This window comes from Pleurodeles waltl, chromosome 5 (assembly GCF_031143425.1).
Source record: "Pleurodeles waltl isolate 20211129_DDA chromosome 5, aPleWal1.hap1.20221129, whole genome shotgun sequence".
In the NCBI taxonomy this organism is placed as follows: domain Eukaryota; kingdom Metazoa; phylum Chordata; class Amphibia; order Caudata; family Salamandridae; genus Pleurodeles; species Pleurodeles waltl.
Genome location: NC_090444.1, coordinates 1,325,125,706 through 1,325,149,660, shown reverse-complemented (window position 1 = coordinate 1,325,149,660; position 23,955 = coordinate 1,325,125,706). Strand labels below are relative to the sequence as shown.

At 44.8% G+C, this 23,955-nt stretch overlaps 1 protein-coding gene across 3 annotated transcripts in view; it reads right to left on the bottom strand.

Annotated features, from left to right (window-relative positions):
- The window catches only part of SNX14 (sorting nexin 14), a 627,761-nt gene that overhangs the window by 409,834 nt on the left and 193,972 nt on the right, over positions 1 to 23,955 (bottom strand). For all 3 annotated transcript variants that reach the window (XM_069235584.1, XM_069235585.1, XM_069235586.1), the window contains exon 9: positions 5,755 to 5,830. In XM_069235584.1, coding sequence (XP_069091685.1) covers positions 5,755 to 5,830 — 76 coding nt within the window. The remainder of the gene's footprint in view (positions 1 to 5,754; positions 5,831 to 23,955) is intronic.

Below are 23,955 nucleotides of genomic sequence, written 5' to 3'. Positions count from 1 at the left end.
TTTGCACAGACACATAAATAAAAGACTGATGGCACAAGAGATAAGTGGCTTTGTTTAGAAGAAGGTGCAAGATAGGCATATAGCACAATCGTCAAGTATCATAGTATCAGCACAAATTACAGTAAAAAAAGAACATGTCAAAAGGGATGAGCGGGTAAAATAAGGTTCCAGAAACCACTTATCATCTAGTAATTGAAGGAATATAGAAAGGGAAACAAAAACAAAAAACATAACACTCTCATACGGTCCCTCAATTGAGAGAATGAAACGGAGTTGGCGACGTTCGTCTATGAACAGAGGAACAAGAAGATGAGGAATCAATGGTAATTAGGGACTAAGGAAGATCCATAAGGCATTGAAACTGGGGGATAGTAGCCTGGGTAAATTAGGGGGTAGGTCATGGGCTTGTTATGTCAGAGGCCTATATCCTTAACTCATGAGCAGAAGGATAAAGAGGGATCACACCTTGAGTCTCAAATAAAGAAATAAAAGAGTGGGGACAGTATCAGCGAAATCCATTCCCAATGAGAAGTCTTCTCGGACACAGCCGCGATGTGGGTGCAGAAGCAGCTGCTAGCATGATCTCTTTTTTCCAGCTCTCGCTCAAGAAATGGGTAGTTGTCCGTGAGCCCTTTCCCTAGGGTGTTTCAGAACCCATCCCAATCTTTGGCAATCGGGTATTTAAAGAGAACTTTTACCTCTTTCCCATGCAAGGCTTTATTTTCGGCTTGGGCCCACTGCAACACCACACTAGGCCAGGATGTGGGAAAGGGAGGTTTGGCCACATTCCATGGCTTAGTGATTGTAATATTGGCCAGGAGGAGACCTAAATCAAGGAATCGGGTGGCTGCTCTGACATTTTTAGGTCATCTGAAGAAGCCTAGGTCCCACACTTTCTTAGATGTCAGTAAAGGCATGTCTGTACAATAATCTGAAGCATATCTTCCCAAAAGCTGGATAGCTCCAAAACATACGGTACAAATCCGCAGGAGTAAATGAACAGCATGGACAGGATGCTGAAGCATCTGGAAAACGTTTATTAATTGTAGCGGGGGGAGATAGGGTCTATGAAGAATTTAATAAATGTAATCAGTTTGAACCACTCATTTCTGAAAACAGAATGAGGATACTCGAGTACACTATTCACTCTTTATCATCGAATGCTCTCCTGATTTCAGCCTACCAAGTGTCCCTCAAAAGCCGAAGGGGGTAGCCTGTTGGGATCGTTGCACCCTATACAGCCAATTGACACTTAGTTTACCTGTGCCCATTGTGGAATGTGTGCGTGTAGGGAGAAAAGTATCGGATTCTGAATCCAAAACTGTCCATTTGGATCTAAGTGAATGTGTTATCACCCCATAAGTGAGGAATTGACTCTTGTGAAAGACGTTCTGGTCACAAATCAACTGGAATGATTGGAGCTGTCTATCCCGAAATAAATCACACAGTGTGTCCAGTCCCAGTGTATTTGCACTGCCCACGCTCCATCAGAGAGCGTAAAGTGAAGAGATAGGGCCCTCGCATAATATTCATCTTAACATTCAGCATTAATACAGAGCCTTTCAGTTCCAAGTGATGCAGAGCCATGGACTACATCGGACAACCCGGTCATTAGAGAAGAAGGAATACTTACACTGTATATATGGGGATGAAGGCACAATGGACCTACTGACAGCATCAAAAGCAGTGCTCGAAGAGCGGAAGAAGGCCACAACGGTAACAGTATGGAAGAATGTGCTAACACATAAAACGCTGCTATGAAAGACAGTGCACTAGGAAGGGTTCAGACACTGAGACTTCACTGGTATCTCCAGGTCGATGCCATATTAGGTGACAGGGAAATTAAGACATTCCCATGACTAGAAGAATATGTATTGGTGCTAACACAGGATTATAAGTACACACAACTTGCCTCAAGCACCACTGACGGGATGAATGTGTCGGAGGCAACCCCTCTCAAATAAATAATCCTTGCAAGCTAGGTTATGTTGAACCTGGTTGGATTTATTTAAACTGAATAGGTATTAAGACGGCGCCCGCTGCAAATAGTAAGGCAGTACATTGTAAGGACTCAGGGACAACTTCCTACTGTTGAGGCACTGTTTGTATTAAAATGTAAAAATATAATGGCCAGCGTCATGATGCTATCTTTACCTTTGCACTTCTTTATTGATTAGCTGACTCCGGAGTGCTGTGTCCTTTCTGGATGAAAAGGGTCTTCTTTTATTTTTTGAAATATGTTTATTTTATTGTGACATGTTAAACAACAAAGTAGGGCGTGAACCTGTGCCAGGAGCAATTTTACAACATCCTAGGGAAGCAGGAGATCACAGAATCCGCATACATAGACTTAGTACAGGGCATCAAGCCACAGACTCGATGGAGGATAAAAATGATGGATAAACTAAATGACAATAAGGTACGAAACTGGAAATTTCGATGATTAGTCTCAGCATCAGCAGGATCTAGGTTGCATTGTCTCAACTAGTTCCCCCCAAAACCTTGAGGAATTTACATGAGCATCTCCTACTCTTATAAGTGACTTTCGCCACCACCATATACATATCCATTCCCGCCTCCCATTCCCCCAAGGCTGGAACCTCTGGCACCCCACAGCGACATGCTATGTCTCTTTAGCCACCATCAGCCCCAGGTGTCAAAAGAGGAGTTTTGCCTGTGGAACATCCACCTCAGTTCCGGCACTGAGTAGAATGTACTTAGGCTCAAGAGGAATGTCCACTCCCATATTCCATCACTTTTTACCAATATGCCTGAACAGCCCCAGAGCATGTGCACAAAGGTACATCGAGCTCCATTGCATCTCACACAATCTGGTGACACCACTCTCCCCATTTTGTGTAGTCGTTCACAGTCGAAGAGGGTCTTCTAAGAATACATACATACATACATGCATACACACATACATACATACACACACTGAAATAATAAGCTAAGGTAAGAAATAATACATGCAACAAATAAAATACAAATATGCATATATGAATATAATGATATATACACACACAAACATATATATATATCAAAATGTAAAACGTAATGTTTAGGGGGATTTACAAAGTGCACTACATAGGTACCAAATGAGACCAATTATTTCTCAACGTTTTAGGCTAACTTGTTCCACTTGCCCGGACCTCCACTGGCAAATTGCCACTGGATGCCTTTCCCATTAAAAAAATAGGTACATTATAGGACTTTTTGACATTTGTGGCTTCTCACAAACATGAATAGACACTTATTATGAGGCCCCGTAATCTAACGGTAAAAAAGGGTTATCCTCAATTCTCATTTTGTTGCCCTTGAACATTGTGTGTGTTTATAACTTTTACTATTTTCATTCCAAGCTTTTCCTCAAGCTGAATGTCTCCCTCTTGGCTGTGGTGCACTATGCATGTTATACATTCCATCGAACCACTTCTACAGGAGATATGCCACTAAAACAGCCACCAGCGGGGAGGCAGGCGGGACCTTAGAGAGCCTTTGTCTCACATCGGTTTGCGATCAGTTGTCTACAAGTGGTCCTAATGGATGAGGCAAGTGCATTAAGTGTCTTTTTTCTCTTCCACTACCACCCAATTTAGGGAGGGAAATAGCTTATAGTTCAAAGAAGATTAATATGATGTGCAACACGCCCAAAACATTTAGCAGTATGGCCTGGCTTTTTTTAATTACAATTGCCATGAAAGCAAAAGTGTTAGTAGGAAATCACATGAATCATTTACAAACTGAGGCACTGTTAGGAAAAAAATAACATTGTGGAGAAGAATGTAAGAGTGATGTATACCTATGATAATGCAAAACTGGGAGAAATCTATAATGAACAAAAGAAGGGTAAGTTGTTGAGATGCTAGGGTTACCCAGTAACTTTTGCAAGAGAAGGGTAAGGCAACAGAATCGGGAGAAATGTGGAAAAATGTCTGGAATACAACACTCATCTTCAGTAACCCCCTGAAGCATTTGGATAAGTGCATAAAAAGCTATAGATGTTATATTTTCAAGGAACTAAAAAGAGATAGGAAGGATGTATACATATGTCATAGGTGAACACTAGGTATTTGTGCTTGCGAAAAAAATCTCAGAAAGATGACTGTTTTCATATCTGGAGACGGATTAAGTACATAAAGGAGTGTAAGAGGGTTGTTAAGATTTGAGATTGTAATGAAGTAAGACCTGTGCTTATTATGTTCAAAGTTTTGATTGTGCTTTCTATCCTCTGTTCTAGAAGTACCTTGTAACATTTGCTTGTGCTTGATGCTTTAGGAACAAAACAGATCTAGGAGAGCACGTGCTTTATTCCTGATGGGTGGAGTGATTGGCAGTGTTGAGAGTGAGGATGATGCCAAGTCCTTTTCAGCTGATGTGAAGAGAGGGGCCTGGAAGACTCCAGAGCCTGAAGGTTCAGCTCTGAATAGCACCAGAGAAAGAATGAAGTGGGTGAACATTGGCATGCAGTATGGTCCCATGGGGTCCAAAGTGCACCAGAGGGGGCTGGTGCCTTAGAGACAATTTGAATGTGGCATTAAGAAACACCGTTTGATCCAACCCTGTGACAGGGAAGAAAGGATAAGGCGGCAGAGATGCAGGAAACTACTGGGCTGGGCCAATTCAACCACAGGCTCCTTTGGAGTCACTGGTGTGAATTTGCCACTGAAGCTGGTTCAGAAGGTGCAGGAGATACTAACTCTTGCTCAGAGGGTGGGGGTTCTGTAAGAATCAGAGGGTGCCTGGGGGAATCACCTTCAGTTCGGTGTTTCTTGTGTTTCTTCCATCTGCTGGAGGAGTATGAAGATTGTGACCTTAAGCAGGCCCTGGAGCGACACGTGTGTCTTTTGTTGTCGTGGGCCTGTGCAATTAAATGCTTTGTCTCCCTCTCCTTAATTGCTGTGGGGTGCATAGTGAGGCAAAACTCGCATGACTTAGAGACATGGTCTAACCCCAGGCCCCACAGGCATATTGAGTGAGGGTCGGTGCTCGACATCTGTCCCTCACTGTCATTACAGAGCTTAAAGTCTAAATGCTTAGGGAAAGAAATTATAATCCTGCATTTTATGTATATTTGAGATAACTACAGCACTAAACTGCAAAGCTCTCTGAGAGAGCAGGCTCCATATCTGCATAAAACGTGCGAAAAAAAGGCTTGATATCACTGCACCAGGACTGGCACTATTTGGCTTTGGAGCTTCATTAGGTGCCACTACCGGGTCTGACAGGGAGCCAGCACCCCGTCCCGGCATCAAAGAGCTTTGAAGATTTCCGGATTCAGTCTGATGCCCAGGATAATTCAACAGATGGGGAATCTGCAGGTAGAAGTATCTATCAGAATATCTAATATGAAAGGTATCTACGATGGGATTGCGTCTTACTTTGGTTTAAAAGCATTTATCAGGAGTAACCACACCCGCTACTCATATATCAAGTTGGACTTGACTGTCACCACTGTGTATCAAGGACTGTGCAAGCACACCGCACACAGCAACTTTCCAAATACCATGCCTAGCACCCAGAGGAAATGACCAAGGTAACATCTGAGCCTGTCAGCATGTGGAGGTCATATCTGAGCCATTCATTGCTGTCTTTTGCACTTCAAGAGCGTTAGACCAATACCATGAGGACACAATCTTCTTTTATAAGCCACAAAAGATAAATTAAGAGATACACACTGTTGTACAATAAATAATGCCACATACATGAACAAACTAATATAAGTCCTTATTGTAACAGAAGGTGATTCCTTACCGGGTCAGCGAGAAAGTCCATGGAGGGAAGAACTACCGAACCAGACAGAATCTCTCTTATCAGCAAGGTCAGGGGCCTGGAAGTAAAAACAAACATTTTAATACAAATGGGCTGCTAGTGTCAAGGGACAGCATTTTAGATGATTACTTAACAACACAAGGAGAGTACTCCAAACTGTGACTTCTGGGGACAGTATGCCTTATTACTTCAAATACCCATTACAAATTAAATATTCTCCTATAGCCAGCTCACTATAAAACCTTGTTTCTAAGAGATGTCATCCTCCCTTGAACAAGCATGCTCAGGATTAAATGATGGTACCTACAGAAGTCTTAATTTCAACATTCTGATATTTTCATAAGCACGGTCCTTACTATGCGCAGGTGTGTGGATTAGAAAAGCTGTGCCATTTTGCGCTGCCCATTTTATCTAGCACCTTTCAAAATTAAAACAGACTGAACTATTAAAATGTTGTAGTTTAAAAATGTAAACCAATATTGCTCTCCAAGTTTTCTTTAGCAGGTGTCGTCGACTACTTATCAGAAAAGATCATAAATCTATTTCTGGTCATTTTAGCTTAGAGACAGTTAAATAAAAGCATTCCAAAGACTAATGTTTCCAGTCTGAGACCTGCCAGTTCTAACACAAACTAATCACCAAATGAAATATGCTTTTCTTTAGCAAGGACCACAAAGACGAAGACTAATTCAGTACTATTTGCTATCTTTGCTTGCCACTTCATTCAGCAATTTTACATAATTATTTGTATCATTCAGAAAACCTCACAATGCCCCCAGCCTTATTACACCTGCTCGGCCTACGTGAAATGAGAGATACAACAAGATCACGCATATGTCTCTACCATCAGGACCCATAAATCTATTTTTTGATGGCTTGCAGACCATTTTAGGCAGGAGTAGGCAGGACTGTATGAAATATTCCAAAGGGAGAGAGGAATCTACTTTCAAATGCTTTCATAGCTGATCAGTACGTACTGTGTTTATGGAACTGCATAACAAGAAAGACTTCTATTTTCCCATTCAACGCTATTTTTGTTCTGCTTCCCATGGACCCTGTTGTAATGTTATTGTAGAGAGCGCGCGCTCAGGAGGGGCGCGTGAGCTCTGGAGGAGCGCGAGCTCTTGACGGTTCCGATGCCGGGTTGCCACGGAGACGAGTCCGTGTTGCAGCGGCAGTTACGGGGAGCCGGCAAGAAGGAAGCGCTGATCCTTGTCATTGAAATAAACTCTACATCTATCAACTTCGGCTTAACTTGGTTATATTACTACATTTTGGCGACGAGTTGCTGGCTCTGGAAATCAGTGGCAAGGCATCAGCAGATGTGAACTACGCGTGTTGTAGCTCTTTGACGGCGTTGCTCTCATTTTAAAGGTAACGAAGGCTGTGTTCATTACCTGTGCAGGTTGCTGAAGATATCTTGACTGCCTCGAACGAGAACTAATTTTAGAGGGAAGTACCCAGTGAAGTATTTATCTAGTGAAAGGATTAAAGGATTATAAAAGGAAAATCCAGAGAGATATTAGAAGAAAGTAATAAGGAGGAGATTTGAAAGTCTTGAATGCGATTAAAGGTGCAAACAGTACATTGATCTAAGAAATATGGATATGCCAACAATCACAGCACCTCCTCCCTTCTTGTCAATACCAGGGCGGCCAGCAATAGAGTGGGAGGAATGGCTGGACATTTTTGATAATTACTTAGAAGCCTTGGATGGACAAAGATTCCGCCCTAGTAGGAAAAAAGCTATTTTATTAAATGCTTTAGGAAAAGAAGGTCAACACATTTATAAATACCTGCCAGATTTACAACTTCAGGGTGACGAAGTAGAAGTGGATGTGTACGCAGATGCCAGGAAAAAAATAGATTTAAGATTTGCTAAGGCTCAAAATGTTGTGATGAGGCGACACAAATTTTATACTCAACCTCAAAAAGATGGAGAATCGATAGATGATTTTATATCTAGGTTGAGAGAGTTAGCGGTCAAGTGTCAATTTGGTCAGATGGAGGATGAAATGATTTGTGATCAATTGATCGTCCAATGTAGAAGCAGGAAGATACAAGAGAGGTTATGGGCAGCAAGGAATCCTACTTTGAAGGATGCAGTTGACTTGGCCAAAGTTGTGGAAGAATCAGAATATTGTATGAGAGCAATGGAGAAACGGGAGACAAAGGATGAGGTAGCAGCTATAAGCAAGCGACAGGACAGTTTTTCAAGCAAAGTCAGAATTGGCAACAGTAAACCTATAAGAGAAGCAGAGAGTAAAAGATGTAACAAATGTGGAAGTTTCAATCACGCGTCGGAAGCAAAGTTTTGTTTTGCTATTGGGAAGGAGTGTAGGAAGTGTGGGCTCAGGGGTCACTTTGCAAGAATGTGTCAGGGTTTGAGGAGAAATAAGAATGTGGCAACACTCTTGCAAGAAGAGGTGGATGATAGCCTGTGTGAGACAAATATAAGTTCAGACAGAATATTGGCTGTTGGGGATGAAGGATGGAAAAAACAAAGACCCAAGGCACAATTTGTGATTCGAGGAAAACCAGTTGAGTTGATGGTGGATTCCGGATCCTTATATACCATTATTCCAAGAAGTTTGTTCACTTCTGAATGGCCACAAGTAAGATTATTGCCTAGAGATATAAGTCCTGGGGGATATCAAGGCGAGAAGATAGATCTTATTGGTTATATGATGGCTGATATCAAATTTGGAGGAAGAAGCACTAAAGGAAAAGTGTATGTAGCTGAATCGGGTCCACCAATCCTGGGATGGATTCATCAATATGATCTTCATATCATCATCAATCCTCGAGCTAAAACACAAATATTGGTTGTAGAGGAAGTAACATTACAAGATATTCTCAGAGAGGCGAATGATGTTTTTCGAGAGGAAATGGGGCAACTAAAGGGGTATTGTCACAAAATTAACCTCAAAGACAGTGCAATTCCTGTACGAAAAAGTCAGGAGAATACCAATATTAGCTAGAGGACAGGTCAAAGACTTGATAAGAGAAATGCTGTTTTATGGAGTCATTGAGCCTGTTGAGGCATCAAATTGGGTATCTCCAGTTGTGATAACGAGGAAGTCTGATGGAAAGCTTCGTTTTTGTGTTGATTTGAGAAGCTTGAATCAGAATGTGGTGATGGACAGTTTTCCTCTACCTAACATCAATGAACTTGTTTTGATGCTGAAAGGGGGAAAGTTTTTTTCAAAATTGGACTTGAAGCATGCTTATCATCAAGTAAAATTACATCCTGAGTCAAAAATCTTGACAACATTTATCACAATGGAGGGCACGTTTCAGTTTACCAGAATGCCTTTTGGTTTGTGCTCAGCCGCAAGTGTCTTTCAGAGAGTGATGAATGACTTACTCAAAGAAATTCCGAATGTCATATACTTTCAGGATGACATACTAATTTTTGGAGATACAGTGGAAAATCATAATTTGACTCTGAGACTGGTTCTAGATAAAATTTTAAAATCAGGCTTAACACTGAGAAAAGAGAAGTGCATATTTTTAGCCAAGGAAGTGGAATATCTGGGTCACACATTGTCGCAAGATGGAGTGAAGCCAAAGAGAGATTTATTGAGAGCCATCAAATTGGCACCATGTCCTGTGAATAAAGACCAGTTGAAATCGTTTTTGGGATTAGTAGAGTACTACTCCAAGATCGTGGAGAATTTTGCTTCGAAGACGGAGGATCTTAAAAAATTACTGAGAAAAGGTGTGGTTTTTGATTGGGACACAGCACAAGAACGGTGTTTTGAATCAATCAAGAAGGAAATTTGTGAAGCTGACATTCTGGTGCCTTTTGATGGGGAAAAAGAATCGATTATTACAGTAGATGCTAGCGCCACAGGTATTGGTGCAATTTTATCACAAAAACAGGGTTCAAAGGAAAGTACAATTGCGTTTGCATCACGTTCTTTGACACCGACAGAGCGCAACTACTCGGTAATAGAGAAGGAGGCATTAGCTGCGACTTGGAGCATGGAACATATAAGAATGTACATTTGGGGAAAACGATTCAAGTTGCGAACCGATCACAAACCTCTGGTGAAGGTGTTGACCCCAGGTGGAGCTGAAAAAGTTTCTACTAGACTGATAAGACTGGCTGCGAGGTCTCAGGAGTACAATTATACTGTAGAGTATATACCGGGATGGAGAAATGTACAAGCTGACTGTCTTTCACGCCTATCACAAGACTGGGAAATGTTGGATGAAGAGTATGGTAGTATTCAAGCGTGTGAGGATCTAGTTGCAAGTGTCGGAGATGTAGTGCAATGGTCATCGGGAGCATTAAGTGAAGAGGAATGGTGTCAGGCTATGGCATGTGATGAGGAGATGAGGGAAGTGATCAATATGATTGTGAGTGGTAGACGTAGAGAGAGTACACTGCCAAAAAACTTATGGACGTATGGTAAGATATTAGATGAACTCTCATGTGTGGGTGAACATATTGTTGTTCGTGGTGAAAAGTTTGTTCCTCCTGTAAGTGTGAGGAGGAAAATTTTTGATATTGCACATGAGGGACATTTAGGGCAAACGTTGATGAAGAGGAGACTCAGAGAAAATTTTTGGTGGCCAGGGATGGATGATGACATTGTACATTGGGTGGAGAGATGTGATGTGTGTGTACGCAGTGAAAAGAGTCTGAAAGTAGGCAAACAATCCTTGATGGGTCACATTGAGGATCCTGGTCAAGCATGGCATACAGTATGTGGAGACTTCATTGGTCCTTTAGGTGGAGTAAAACACACGTCTAGGTTTGCATTTGTTTTGATTGATGTTCATTCGAAATGGATTATAGTGAAATTTATGTCAGAGATAACCACAGCATCCACAGTAAGAGTTTTGTCTGAAATATTTAAGGAAGAAGGATGCCCGGTATGTTTGGTGACGGATAATGGTACGCAACTTACTTCTTATGAAATGAGAGAGTTTTTATTATTGATGTTTGTTAAACATTCAAGAACTGCATTATATAATCCGCAAGGAAATGGAATGGTGGAAAGAGCCAACAGGATGGTTAAGGGGGCTATACAACAAGCACAGGCTAGTGGCATGGATGTAGAAGGTATGGTTGCGGATGTAGTGTGGGCATATCGCACCACTGTTAATGGTGTTACTGGATGTTCACCGTTTTTTATGATGCGGGGTAGAAGGCCGAATTCTAAATTGACTCCGTTTTGGTTGAGAGAACTTGCTAGCAATAATATAGGAATATTTGAGAGTGAGAATAAATGTGAGAATTCTGCAGATGGTGGAAAAAATAAGAGCAAAATTTGGCCGGGTGATTGGGTGAAGGTCAAGTCTGGGAGAATTGTTAGAGGGTTGAATAAATTCCAAGGGCCGTTTCAAGTCAAGGAAGTTCATCCTTTGTATGTGATTTTGAGCAATGGTGAGAGATGGAATCTCAGGAGAGTGGCAAAGTGTAATTATACAAAAAATATGAGTGCAGAAGATAAGATTGGTGAGGGATGCAGTGGATGTATGTTCGATGATTTTGTAATGAAACCTGTTGCACAGTATTCAAGTGGTACAAGTGATGTGCTGCCTGGTTGTATGGAGGATGGTGGGATGAGACAACAAGAGTTTAGTGAATTCAGGAATGAAGTTGTGAGGGAGAGACCACATAGAGTTAAGAAAGCACCAGCGTATTTGGCTGATTATATAAAGTAAAAAAAAAAAATGTATTCTATTTTATTTTCAAGTATGGTTAAGGTAGTATCTGTGTTTCAGTGAGTTACTGTTTATGTTGTTAATTCATCAAGTTTTAATATTCAATATTGTAATAATTCAGCTTAAACAATGAAAGAAAGAAGATATGTTGTAATGTTATTGTAGAGCGCGCGCGCTCGGGAGGGGCGCGTGAGCTCTGGAGGAGCGCGAGCTCTTGACGGTTCCGATGCCGGGTTGCCACGGAGACGAGTCCATGTTGCAGCGGCAGTTACGGGGAGCCGGCAAGAGGGAAGCGCTGATCCTTGTCATTGAAATAAACTCTACATCTATCAACTTCGGCTTAACTTGGTTATATTACTACATTACAGACCCACCTTATTCCACTGCTGTGGCGTAACAAAGGCCCCCCACAGACACAGCGGTGCGCAGGGGGGTTGGTGGGGTGGTGTTGAGGGGCGAGCTCCAGGGGACCCCCTCAGAACAGTACCCTGGCCCTGAGTGAGTTTGGAGGGGGGTCCCCTCCATGCACGTTGCAGAGGGACTCCCTCAAGTTTTGTTACACCACTGTTCCCACTGCTATGTTGGAAGGGAGTTTTTCTATGTGGTCTGTGTAGTTTTTCCATACCTGAATAGGGTACGTTTGCAATTAACAAAAGACACATTGGTGGTCATTATGACCCTGGCCTTCTTCTAAACGCCAGGGTTAACGTGGCGGTATCAACGCCAGCAGGCTGGCAGTAATGACCGCCAAATTATGACCATGGCGGTGATCCGTCCCATAGACAGCCAATGCACCACACCAACCGTCAGCGCGGTACGAACACCGAACACGGCGGTAGCCATCTACAGGTAGGCAGAAGACAAGGATCCGCCCACCAAATTATGACATAGCACACAACCACAATTTCCGGGACGGTAGCAACAACACCAAAAGCCTGGAGGAAACACATCATTTAAAAGGAGCCACTCACTGCCAGGGACACACAGGAGTCCGCGGCCGCCATGGAACCTGAACTGCAAGTATTCCCGATGCTGTACCACTCCATGGCAGCCCTGGAGCACCAACGCCGACGAAGATGATGATGGTGAGTACAGCCGCCTAGCACACAAGGGTGGGAGGGGGGAGAAGAGTGACACACATAACACACACCGTACACACACCCAGAAACACTTGCACATGAATAAAACAGTAAGAGAACCCCAGAGTAAATAGAAGCAGGACACATACACAGTTCCAACCACTGTATTGCTTTCGTATGAATATGTTAAATGCAAAAACATGCACAACTGCAGAAATAAATAAATGCAAGCCCAAAGGCCAGTCCAAAGTCACTAATGCCCACAGGGCAAAGTCCAAGCCCCAACTTGACTCCTGACAAAATCTGGACTCCACTGTACAGGGGCATCATGTTGGAAATGGGCTGGCACCTCAGAGAGTGGGGGTGGGGGTTGCAATTCATTGTGAGGGTGCTTCTAGCCCACTGGTTCTGGAGGGGGCTTCCTGCCCACAGGATGAGGAGGGGGCTGCCTGCCCACTGGTTCTGGAAGGGACTTCTTGCCCATAGGTTGAGGATGGGGCTTCCTGCCCACAGCATGAGGAAGGGGATACCTACACACTGGTTATTGATGGTGCCCCTTGACCTCTAGTTCCGGATGCAGCTCCTTGGCCTCTGGTTCCGTATGCTGCTCCTTGGCCACAATATTGAGTGGGGGCTCCTTGGCCATGGTTTCCAGTGGGGCCTCCTTGTCCGGGGATTTCTGTGGGGCCTCCTTGTCCGGGGATTTTTGTGGGGCCTCCTTGGCCTCTGATTTTTGGGGGGCCTCCTTGGCCTCTGATTTTTTTGGGGGGCCTCCTTGGCCTCTGATTTTTGGGGGGGGCCTCCTTGGCCTCTGATTTTTGGGGGGGGCCTCCTTGGCCTCTGATTTTTTGGGGGGGCCTCCTTGTCATTTGATTTCTGGGGGGGACCGCCTAGGGCAGGGACTTCGTTGGGGCCTCCTTGGCTCTGAGTTTTGGAGGTGGTCCCATGGTCTTGCCAGTCTGTTTGGAAGGGAGTGGCACATTGGCCCTCATTGGGGTGAGGGCGGGGGAGTCCTTGTTGCGGGGGTTTCACTCATGTGCCCCTTAGTGGCAGCTGAAGACTTTGGGGGTGGAGCTGTCAGACTGGGTGCTGGAGGTACTGGCCTGGGGTGGCGTGACCTTCCTCTTACGGGCAGGAGGTGGGGAGGGAAGAGATCAAGGCAGACAAGGAAAAGCTACTTGGGAACAATGGGGCCGGATGTGGGAGGAGGGATGGGAACGTAGGTAGAGGGAGTGGTTGTAGGAGGAGGAGGTGTGCTGGACTTGGGTGTAGGTGCACGGGCAGGTGTGAGGTGGTTGGCTGTTGGGATCTGAGTGTGAGTGTGTGTGTTACTGGGGGGCAGACAGGGTGGGGGGACAAACGACTTGAATATGGATGTTGTGGTGATGTCTGCAAGTGAGGTGGGTGTGCTGCATGAGTTGGTGGTAACTGCGCATGTGGTGTGTGGGGTGCATGTCTGCGGGTCTGCTGGTTTAGTGACTGTGGGCAAAGCTGTGCAGGTGGCAAGATATGGGACTGTTGATGCAGTGCATGCAGGTGTGAGTGAGTATGTGACTGTGAGGGAGGAGGAGGAGGAGGGGGAGAAAGTGGAGGCAGTGGATGATGTGTGTGCATCTGTCTGTTGGCTGTGTGAGTGCTTGTGGACTGAAGAGTGCTGTTTGTGTTTGTCTGTGCAAGTCTTGTGTGTGGTCTTGGGTGCATGCTTGTCAGAATGTGTGCGTGGGATGGGTTGGGGTGAGGAGACTGGGACTGGGTAGTGGTAGTTGGAGGGGGGGATGGATGAAACAGCGATACTGGCTGCCGTCAGTGAAGAGGCCAGAGCCTGAAACGATCTCTGTAGGGTCGCCAGCCCACCATGGATGCCCTCCAGGAATGCATTGTATTGCTGCATCTGGGACGCCAGCCCCTGGATGGCATTCACAATTGTTGACTACCCTACAGAGATGGATCTCAGGAGGTCAACAGCCTCCTCACTGAGGGCAGCGGGCTGACTGGGGCAGGGCCTGAGGTGCCTGGGGCGAAGGAGATACCCACCCTCCTGGGTGAGAGGGCACAGGTAACGCAGTGGGGGCTACTTGGAGGGCAGTGCTGGTACAGGGGGTGGCAGTAGAACCTGTAGCTGGGGTGGTCCCAGAGGGGTCCGCTACCACCAGGGAGCTCCCATCGGAGGAGGAATCAGAGTCAGTGGTGTCACCTCCTGTCCCCGCTGTGGTGCTGCCCTTGCCCTCCGCCCCACTGGTCCCCTTGGCGTCGGTGAAGTCTGCCTTCTAGGTCCCGTGGGCTGCAGCTCCCTCACTCACCAGTGTCCCTGCTACTTCACCAGATGACGCTAATGAACACATGGAGAGGAAGACAAAAGGAGAGAGGGGGAGAAAGGGAGCACAGGGTCAATCTCAGCACCAAAAGCACAGATGGCAGACACATCACTGTCACACACTGAGACTGAGAATGGGCAGTATGGACGACACAGGCATACCATTGGCTAAGTACCACAGCAGGTAGGAGCCAAACACAGCCAGCTACACACCACTAGCTAAGCCCTGTCTGACATGGGAAGCCACCTACTTAGCTATCAAAAACAAGCATTTTACCCTCTTAACCTTAGCTGGACCACGCAGCAATGTCTAAATTGGCATATTGGGGCATCCACTTACTAGTACCCTGCACCCAAATCCCATGCCAGGCAACAGAGATGGTTGACAAACACACTGTATTCACCACCTTGTGGCTGCAGTGATGCCCTCAAGTGTCCATCCAGCTCTGGGTAGGCCACCGCCAGTGTGCAGGCCATCAGGGATATCAGGTTCTGATGGGCACCTCTCCCTCGTTGGAAGGCCATCCCCAGCTGGAACTCTGCAGTCTTCTGGGCACAGCGTCTCAGGTCCTCCCACCGTTTCCTGCAGTGGGTGCTCTGCCTGCGATAAGACCCCCAGGGTACGCACGTCCTTGGCGATGGCACGCTAGGAATAAAGTGAAGTGGTAGAAAGGAAATGGCGGTCACATCAGAGGCGGTGAACACTGTCAACGCCGGCGTTGATCATCATTGGTTTCCATACTCCATAGAGGGCCATGTTAGCCAATGAGGAATTGCACAGCAGTGCGGACAGCCTTCCGCCATGACGCCGGCGTTGTGAGGTCACTTCCACCTGTCCCTGAACACAAGACAGGCGGGTGCAATTTTCTAATGCTGGTACACAGGTACAGATTAATTAGTGCGTCATTGTAGTCTAATTTACTCACCTACACAGTTCCAGTGTCCAACATACAAACATGCTCTGTGTACACTGCTGTAGTGTGTTCATGGTTCCTGTTGTCACTCCTTTCTTACATTTGGGTTCCTTAGGTACCAACCACTGCCGAGGAATAGGAGAAGGCAAGCACCTGTGTACAGACCCCTTGTGGACTTGGCTACACTGGAGGACCTGCACATCATACTCACCTATAGTCTGGACAGGGCCACAATCGCAGAGCTGTGTGCACAACTGGAGCCTGATCTGATACCTGCTATTGATAGCACCACAGCAATCTCCCCTCTTGCGCAGGTACTCTCAGTGCTCCATTTCCTGGCAACAGACTCTTTCCAGGTGACAGTGGGCTTGGCTGCAGGGATGTCACAGCCAATGTTCTATATTGTCCTTGCAAAGGTTTTGTCTGTCTTGCTCAAACACATGTGCAGCTACATCGCATTCCCCCAGGTAGATGATTTACCAACTGTGAAGGCTGGATTCTATACAATGGGACATATACCTCATGTTACTGAGGCCATCGACAGGATCCATTTTGCCTTAGTCCCCCCCAGGGCCAATGACCAAGTGTACAGAAATCAAAAGAGTTTCCACTCACTCAATGTCCAGATGGAGTGCCTGGCTGACCAGTACATGTCCTACATCACTGCCAAGTATCCAGGGTTGGTGCATGATGTCTTTGTCCGGAGGAATAGCAGTGTCCCACAGCTGATGGCACAGCAACAGAGGCACAGAGTGTGGCTAACAGGTGAGCCTGTGTCCCCACCCAATGTTTGTGATTGTATGCCTTCAGGAGCCATGGCCCATGCCATTGTGCAGGGCTAATGTGTGTCCCTTACTTCTTGCATGTGATTCCAGCTACCCAAACCTGTCCTGGCTCATGACCCCTGTTAGGCATCCGAGAACAGGGGCCGCAAATAGGTACAGTGATGCTCATGGGTATACCAGGAGGATTGAGGAAAGGACCTTCGGACTCCTGAAAGCTAGGTTCAGGTGGTTCCATCTGACAGGTGGATCCCTATACTACTCCCCTGAAAAGGTCTGCAGAATCATTACTGTGTGCTGCATGTTGCAAAATTTGGCCATCAGACGGCATGTACCCTTTCTGCAGGAGGAGGAGTTGACAATGCAGCTGTGGCAGCAGTGGACACTGAGGACAGTGAGGAGGAGGAAGGGGAGTAGGATGTGGACCACAGGTCACATTTGATCCAGCAGTACTTTCTATGACACTCAGGTAAGACTGTTGAACTAAGCATTTCGACATTTTAGTGCTGTACTGTATGACTGCAGCATGATGCCAGTCATTCCCTTTGCATCCCACCTGACCGTCACGTACATCTTCCCTTATTGTAGGTGTTGGTGTTGTTCCAACAGTGTACTGCTGTGGTGTGTACAGACTGCTTAGACACATTTGTTGGATGGGTCAACATGTTACTGGACATTTACACAAGATCATGCAGTTCATTACAGTTTATTACACTGTACATTACCTGTAGATAAAGTACTATTACTCAAGTTGTGTCCAAGGGTGCTTATTGAAAATTGTTCTGCAATGGGAGGTGCAATAGAGTAGGGTGATGGTTGGGAATAGTTCAGGGTAGTGGCCCAGTCTGTTTGTAGCACAGGTCCAGTGTCCAAGGGGCCATAGGAAGGGGAGCAATGGCAGTTCAAAGTGGACAAGGTGACACAGTAGAACACAAGGGGGATATTCAGGAGGGGCTCATGTCCTGGTGGTGGTCATGGTCTTGGCAAGTGTCCCTGGTGTCTGTCTGGGTCACAGGGAACATTTGCGGGATGGTTCACCTTCTGCAGGTGGAAGGGTGTTGGTGCCCTGCAGGTCCTGTGGCAGGGCCTCCTGTCCACTAGCTGCAGCAGATGTGGAGGGCTGGTCAGTTGACTGGCTAGAAGAAGGGGCCCACTGGTATGATGTGTACACCCTCATGATGTTGGCCATATCACCCAGCACCCCTGCTATGGAGACCATGGTGGTGTTCAGGGCCTGCAATTCTTTCTTGATGATCTGATGGTGTTCCTCCTGCAGGCGCTGGTTCTCCTGCATGATGTCTATCACCTGACCCATCTTGTCCTGAGATTGTTGGCAAGCCCCCAGTACATTAGTGAGTGCCTAGTGGACAGTTGGGTCCGTCGGCCTGTCCTCCCCCTGGCGCACAGCTGTCCTCCGAGTGTCCCTGGCACCATGTGCCTGTGTCCACTGAATGGTGTGCCCACTGCCACTGACCCCAGGACCCTCATTATCTTGCCTGGGAGGTGTGGACTGAGGTCTCTGTACAGGTGGGCACACTGCTGATCGACGTGTCCTGGGGACGGACATAGATCTGGGGACGTTGGGTGGCTGCTGTGGTGTTGGATACTGAGGTGAGAGGATCTGTGGTGGACTGGGTGTGGGCTGGGGTATCCAACTGACCAGTGGTCCCTGATGGGCCAAGGAGTTCATCCAGATCCAGAACTCCAGAGTTGGTGTCATCACTGGGGGCATCTTCTGGTGGGGGACTGGGTAGTCTTGGCACCTCCCCGCCGCTGTGATTGGCTGGGGCACCTGTGGGGATGTAAGTGGTGTCTTTTATTAAATTAGGAACAACTGCAGCACAGGTTTTACACATGGTTTTAATTATTTGTTTTTAAGGTGTATTAAAATGCTCCTTCGATGGGCAGAGTGATCAAAGCAGCTTCTGTTCAAATTATGGAGTGAATGTCATGAGTGAATGTTGTTTTAGAAGCTGTGTTATCCACTCAACACTTAAGGCCCCAGGTGTTTGCTTATTTGAACCTGTTTATCCCACCCCACTTCCTTTACTTCTGCGGAATAAACTCATCCATTTCTATTTCGGAGTTCAAATTCAGTGGTGTGCGTTATCTGGCCACAGCGCAATGGCGGGTACCCAGATGTCACGATAAATGGCTCTTCATATTAAGGTCAAACATTCATCAAAACATTGAAGGGAGTGTCGCTGAATTTGGGTTTTCTTTCGAAAGACAAGTTGCAGTTTGAGACCCAGTGGTTTGCCAATGACTTTCACCAAGCTGTACAACGGCGCGGCTGCTTCGCAGCATGACTAAAACTAATTTTAAACAAGCATTCACAATGGAATTGGTCTTGCATTTGCTGGAGTTAGAGCTACTGGTGTTGTAAATGCATAACTGTACTTTTCTTGCCACATAATTCCAGTGTCCCTGCATATAACTAACAGGCCTACTGGAATATTATTTCAAACAAGGCCCTTTAAAAACAAACTACTCCCAACTGTAAACAAAAGTTCCAGCCATAAGAGACACTGAATGACATGAGGGGTTATTATTTCAGGGTCCCCATCAACATAGTGTGGGGACTCAGATATAATCTAGACTGAAAGAGCACATTGTGGTGAACGCTTTGAAGGTGGCCCCATTGTCCTAGGACCACAAAGGTTGAGTTATGAACACAAATGTTTTTTAAAAGTAATGCCCTGCAAAGCATAATAGGGTATGTTTTCTTGCCGTGAATATTGTAGTATGTTAACTGTAATGCTCAGAATAGCCCCTAGAGGACACCACAATAAATATAACATTTGAAAGAAACATGGGCATGTAACGATATAGTTAGCCCCTAGAAGGCATAACCACATGAAAAGAATAGGACAGAAGGTAATGCAGTGTAACCATATATTTAGTCCCTAGAGGGCGTAATGCATGACACATTTTCAGGCCTACGGATATTAAAACAAGGACCTTAAAACACAAACTACTCCCAGCTGTAAACCAAAAGTTCCAGCCATAAGAGAGCTTGAAAAGACACTGAATTGTGGGAGTAGTTCTTATTTTTGGGTCCCTCCCAACTAACCTAGTGTGAAGACCCAGAGATGCTGTAGACAGAAAGAGCACGTTGTGGTGAATGTTTTAAAGGTGGTCCTTTGTCCAAATGCTGAGTTATGGCCACAATGTTTTGTAAAAGCAATACTCTGCAAAGCATTAGAGGGCGAGTTTCCTGAGTGCAGTGAATATTGCAGAATTGGCTTCCCTGCTGTGTCGTGAGAGCCGCTTTGAGGATTTCTCTGTTTTTAACATAACTCATTTATCAATTATGTGTTTTTTGAAAGCCATGGAGCGCACAGGGAAGAGCCTAAAACAAAATTGAAAATACTCCGCTTAGGTGACAGTGAAAACACTGTGACAAGCACTCCAATACCGATGATCAAGTTTGGCTGTGAGCGCAATGGCCACCATGTGGGCTTGCATTTCAAAAATCCCTTGATGTAATTGGTAAATGCTTTACGTTTGTCCGGCCTTGAGACTGGTTTGTTACGCCTTGCAGACGGACCCTGTTACATGGATAATTGTTCGATTGCCAATATACTTCAGCATGGGTGAACTAATTTTTCCTTTTGTCTCCTCCCTTCAAGCTCCGAATGAAAGTGATGGGCACGAGGTGGGCATGGTTAAACCCACAAATACATTACAACAGGTTGGAAAAAGCAATGCTTGCGCGCTGCTATGCTCAACCTAAAATGGAAGGTAATGCTTAAATATAAAATACTGGGTAACCTATTGAAGGTCTTCAATATATTTTGCTTCAACAGTCGTGCAAAATCACGTTACATCACAGATACTCTTCACCCTTCACCCCCCCCCCCCCCCCCCCCCCCAACAAGAAACCCAGCAATTTTGTGAGACCCTCGGTGCACAGAAAAATATTAAACATTTTGCTTTTCATTTTATGGTCTGATGTTGTGTTCTTTGAAATGCTTGCTTCCTACATTATACTTATATAATGACCAATATTGTTTTTCTAGAGCTGATTCTTAAAGGAAAGGGGCGATTTTAGAGAAACAGACACATTAAATTCCTCACCAGAGACAAAGTATACATAGAACAAAAAAGCAGCACATGTTTCATCACAAGAGGTACGCGCTTGTAAGTCTGTTTTCTGCTAAGCACAACCTTGTATGTATTACACAAACTATTATACTCTCAGATTTAGCATAAACATCATTCATGAAACAGTGTGCTAGAACTTTCATGCAAGACCAAATCATTGTTTGTTGGTGAAAATCACTTTAATAGGATCTGGTGAATGCGTATATATTTTATTCTTAAGAAAGCTTAGTGCTTGGAATGGCATTCAGATCAGTTTTACTTCATCGTTCAGTTAAACTGATAACACAGGGATATAATACTGACACCAAACGTACTGCATTACGTTGCATGATTTGAATTTCCTTGCCACATAACGTTGTCAACCATGCCAAGAACAGGGGGGTGAGGGAGGTGGATTAACTACTCAGCCCATTCGGGGACACCCCATTAAAGTCATTTTCTGTAAAGGGAAGCTGCCTCTCTTTTTTTTTTTTCCCGTACAACAAATCATTAGCACAACCTACTCACACATATTTCAAAACACCAGCACACAAATGCAACAAAGGTTCCAGAAGCATTATGAAGAAGGTTTGGTTCCTAAAAGGCACAGCCCTGACCGACTCTTGAACTACGAACACGGCATATATTTAGCAAGCAAATTGACTGCACAAACCATTCTGCTAGAAATTAACCGGGAGCTCGATTCCCTAGAGCTGGCAGGGCCCTTCAGAGCGTAGGAAACCTGCAGGCACTTCCCTTTCTGCCTTGAAAACGGGCCGTCTCATTAGCGATTCAAAAAAATCAACACACAAACAAATATTACTGAAATGCTCAATCGGGGCTTCTTTTTGAACCATTGAGTACATTTTAGGGATAACGTTAACAAACAAGCATTGTGAAATTCATTAGTTTTCGCCTGTGGGATTAATAACGAGAGGTGTGGGAGCGGTGTATGAGTGCAGTGATATTGGTGTCAGTGCTCTCTGTGCATTGTGAGTGGTGTATGAATGAAGGTTGAGAAGTGTGTAAGTGCACAGTGAAAGTGTCTGAATGAATGGTGTTGGATGTGAAATGTAATTTATGTTGAAGTTCGCCGTTTTGTGTCTACTGAAACATTTGTTAGAATATCTGACAGGGTTTGAAGGCCTTTTTCAAAAGTGCCCAGGTTTAGTTTCTGTCCCACACTAGAGAGACACATAATATACTTAAATCTAAAGAGATGCCCTACGCTATTAACCCTGGCTTGACGTTTAGTACCTTTGCACGAAGTTTGGTACCCCTGCAATAGGCGACTTTTGGGAAGAGAGTGGAGCAGGAGTTAAGTTACAAAGTTGGAAATGCAGCATGGTACTTAATAAAATGTCTATTAGTTAAAACAATGTAAAGGTCTGTGTCTGTAACCAGAGATTCAAGAGTTTAATCCTGATTAAAGCAGTCGAGATTTTGGGAGCGTAACACAGACACCTGAAACCCCCTGGGTGTAAGGCACTCTGTTAAGGTCCCTTTAAAAAACTCACACTTGACAGCTCAGCTGGTAACTCTATTGTAATACAACTGGAAAAAAACTGTTATCGGGAAGTTTCGAGATACTCTATTATTTCAGGACAATACAAGCTTCCGAGCTCCCTTTATATTTGCAAATTAACCTGTCGCACATATTTACATTTCTCTCTGGAAAGAAAAACCTGTTTGCCTGCGTGTTAATCATGGCTGTGTCTGCCCTGTGAAGAGATGTTATCATGTTTTGTGAACTCTCCACAGTGATTAGCTTGTAAAGAGTGTGAAGTACTGTAAATGAGCATATGGCGCCAACAGTAATTTACTGCATGAAAATTTGGAGAGATGAAAGTATGTCTTTTAACTGCTTCAGTGTGGGCGTTGGCCACTGGCTGGTGCCCGCACTACCTCCTTGGTGCGAGTCACGACCAGTTGCACCTGAGGATTTTTTTTGTATTTCCAAAAACCCTGGGAGACACAGAAGACCCCCCACCCACCCTTTTGTGACGTCAGTGTATGACATCACTGTTTGTTTTCTCCACTGGAGCAGGAAGCGCCCTTGTGGCCGCTTCCTGCTCCAATGGGCAAAACAGGCCCAAACTACCTCCCCGACGTTCGGGAAGGCATCGTGTGAAATGGGAAATTCTCCCCAATCACGCCCCCCCCCAGGGGTTTAAAAAAAAATTCAAAAATACATTTTAAAAAATTATCTTTTTTTTAAAAAGTTGTATGATTTCCTTGGGGACCACTATGGCCCCCAAGGAAACCATACATCTATTTAAAAAATGTATGGATCTATATAGACGTATCTATCTATATAGACAGATATATATATATATATATATAGATATAGATATAGATATATATATATAGATATATTTAGTGATCACTTTTGTCAAGGTGTGTGTGGTTTCCCTGGGGGATGCGATCGGCCTCCAGGAAAACCACACCCACATATAAATGTGACCTCTCGCTCTCTATATATATATATATATATATATATATAATATTTATTTTTATATATATATATATAAATAAATATTATTCGCCACCAGTTCTCTTGCAGTTGCAGCTTGCGTCTTCAAAGCAATGCACCTACTTCAACTGACACATTTCAACTGTGGCTTTTAGGCAGCACTAAAAAAGTCAAGTAAGTCTTGTGATTATGTTTCTTCTACAAAAGGATATGACTTTTGTCTAGTGGGAGTTTTGATGCCATAAAGTAGCGCTGAAGGTGTATATGCCTACTGCAAAGATCACATCTGTATTTTATGTAAATAGCTGAGTAGATTAGTAAAGTCAGCCATTACCTGCGCTATAATACAAATGAAATGTATGTGCGGGGGGTGCTATGGAGAGATGAAGGGCACTTTTGCTGGGTGGTAGTGAGGGAATCCGAGGAGGAGGTCATGGGAGCACCGATAATGATTGTTGGACTGGTCGATAGAGGCACTAAAGACTGTGATGACTGGTATGTGACAGGGTGAAGTGATAGTGTGTCTTTTTTTGAGTGTCTTGAAAGAACGTGATGATTGAGGGAAGAAGAGAAGGTATGGGGACCTCTACTGTTGCACGTATCTCACACACACACACACCCACCAACAATCCTGTGACTGTCTACGTAGGCTAGTGTTTTAGAGCAACTGTTTAGCCAGTAGCAGAGAAGGCATCTCGTTGGATGACTGCTGTTAAAGCCCTCACTCGGATTATACAGGACAGCTCTGATGTAAGATCAGAGACTGAGACAGCATCTGAGGTATAGGACAATGGCGCAGACTCTGGGAGTCATTTTTCAGTCGGAGCAGTCCCATTCGATAACTCCTCTTCCATTG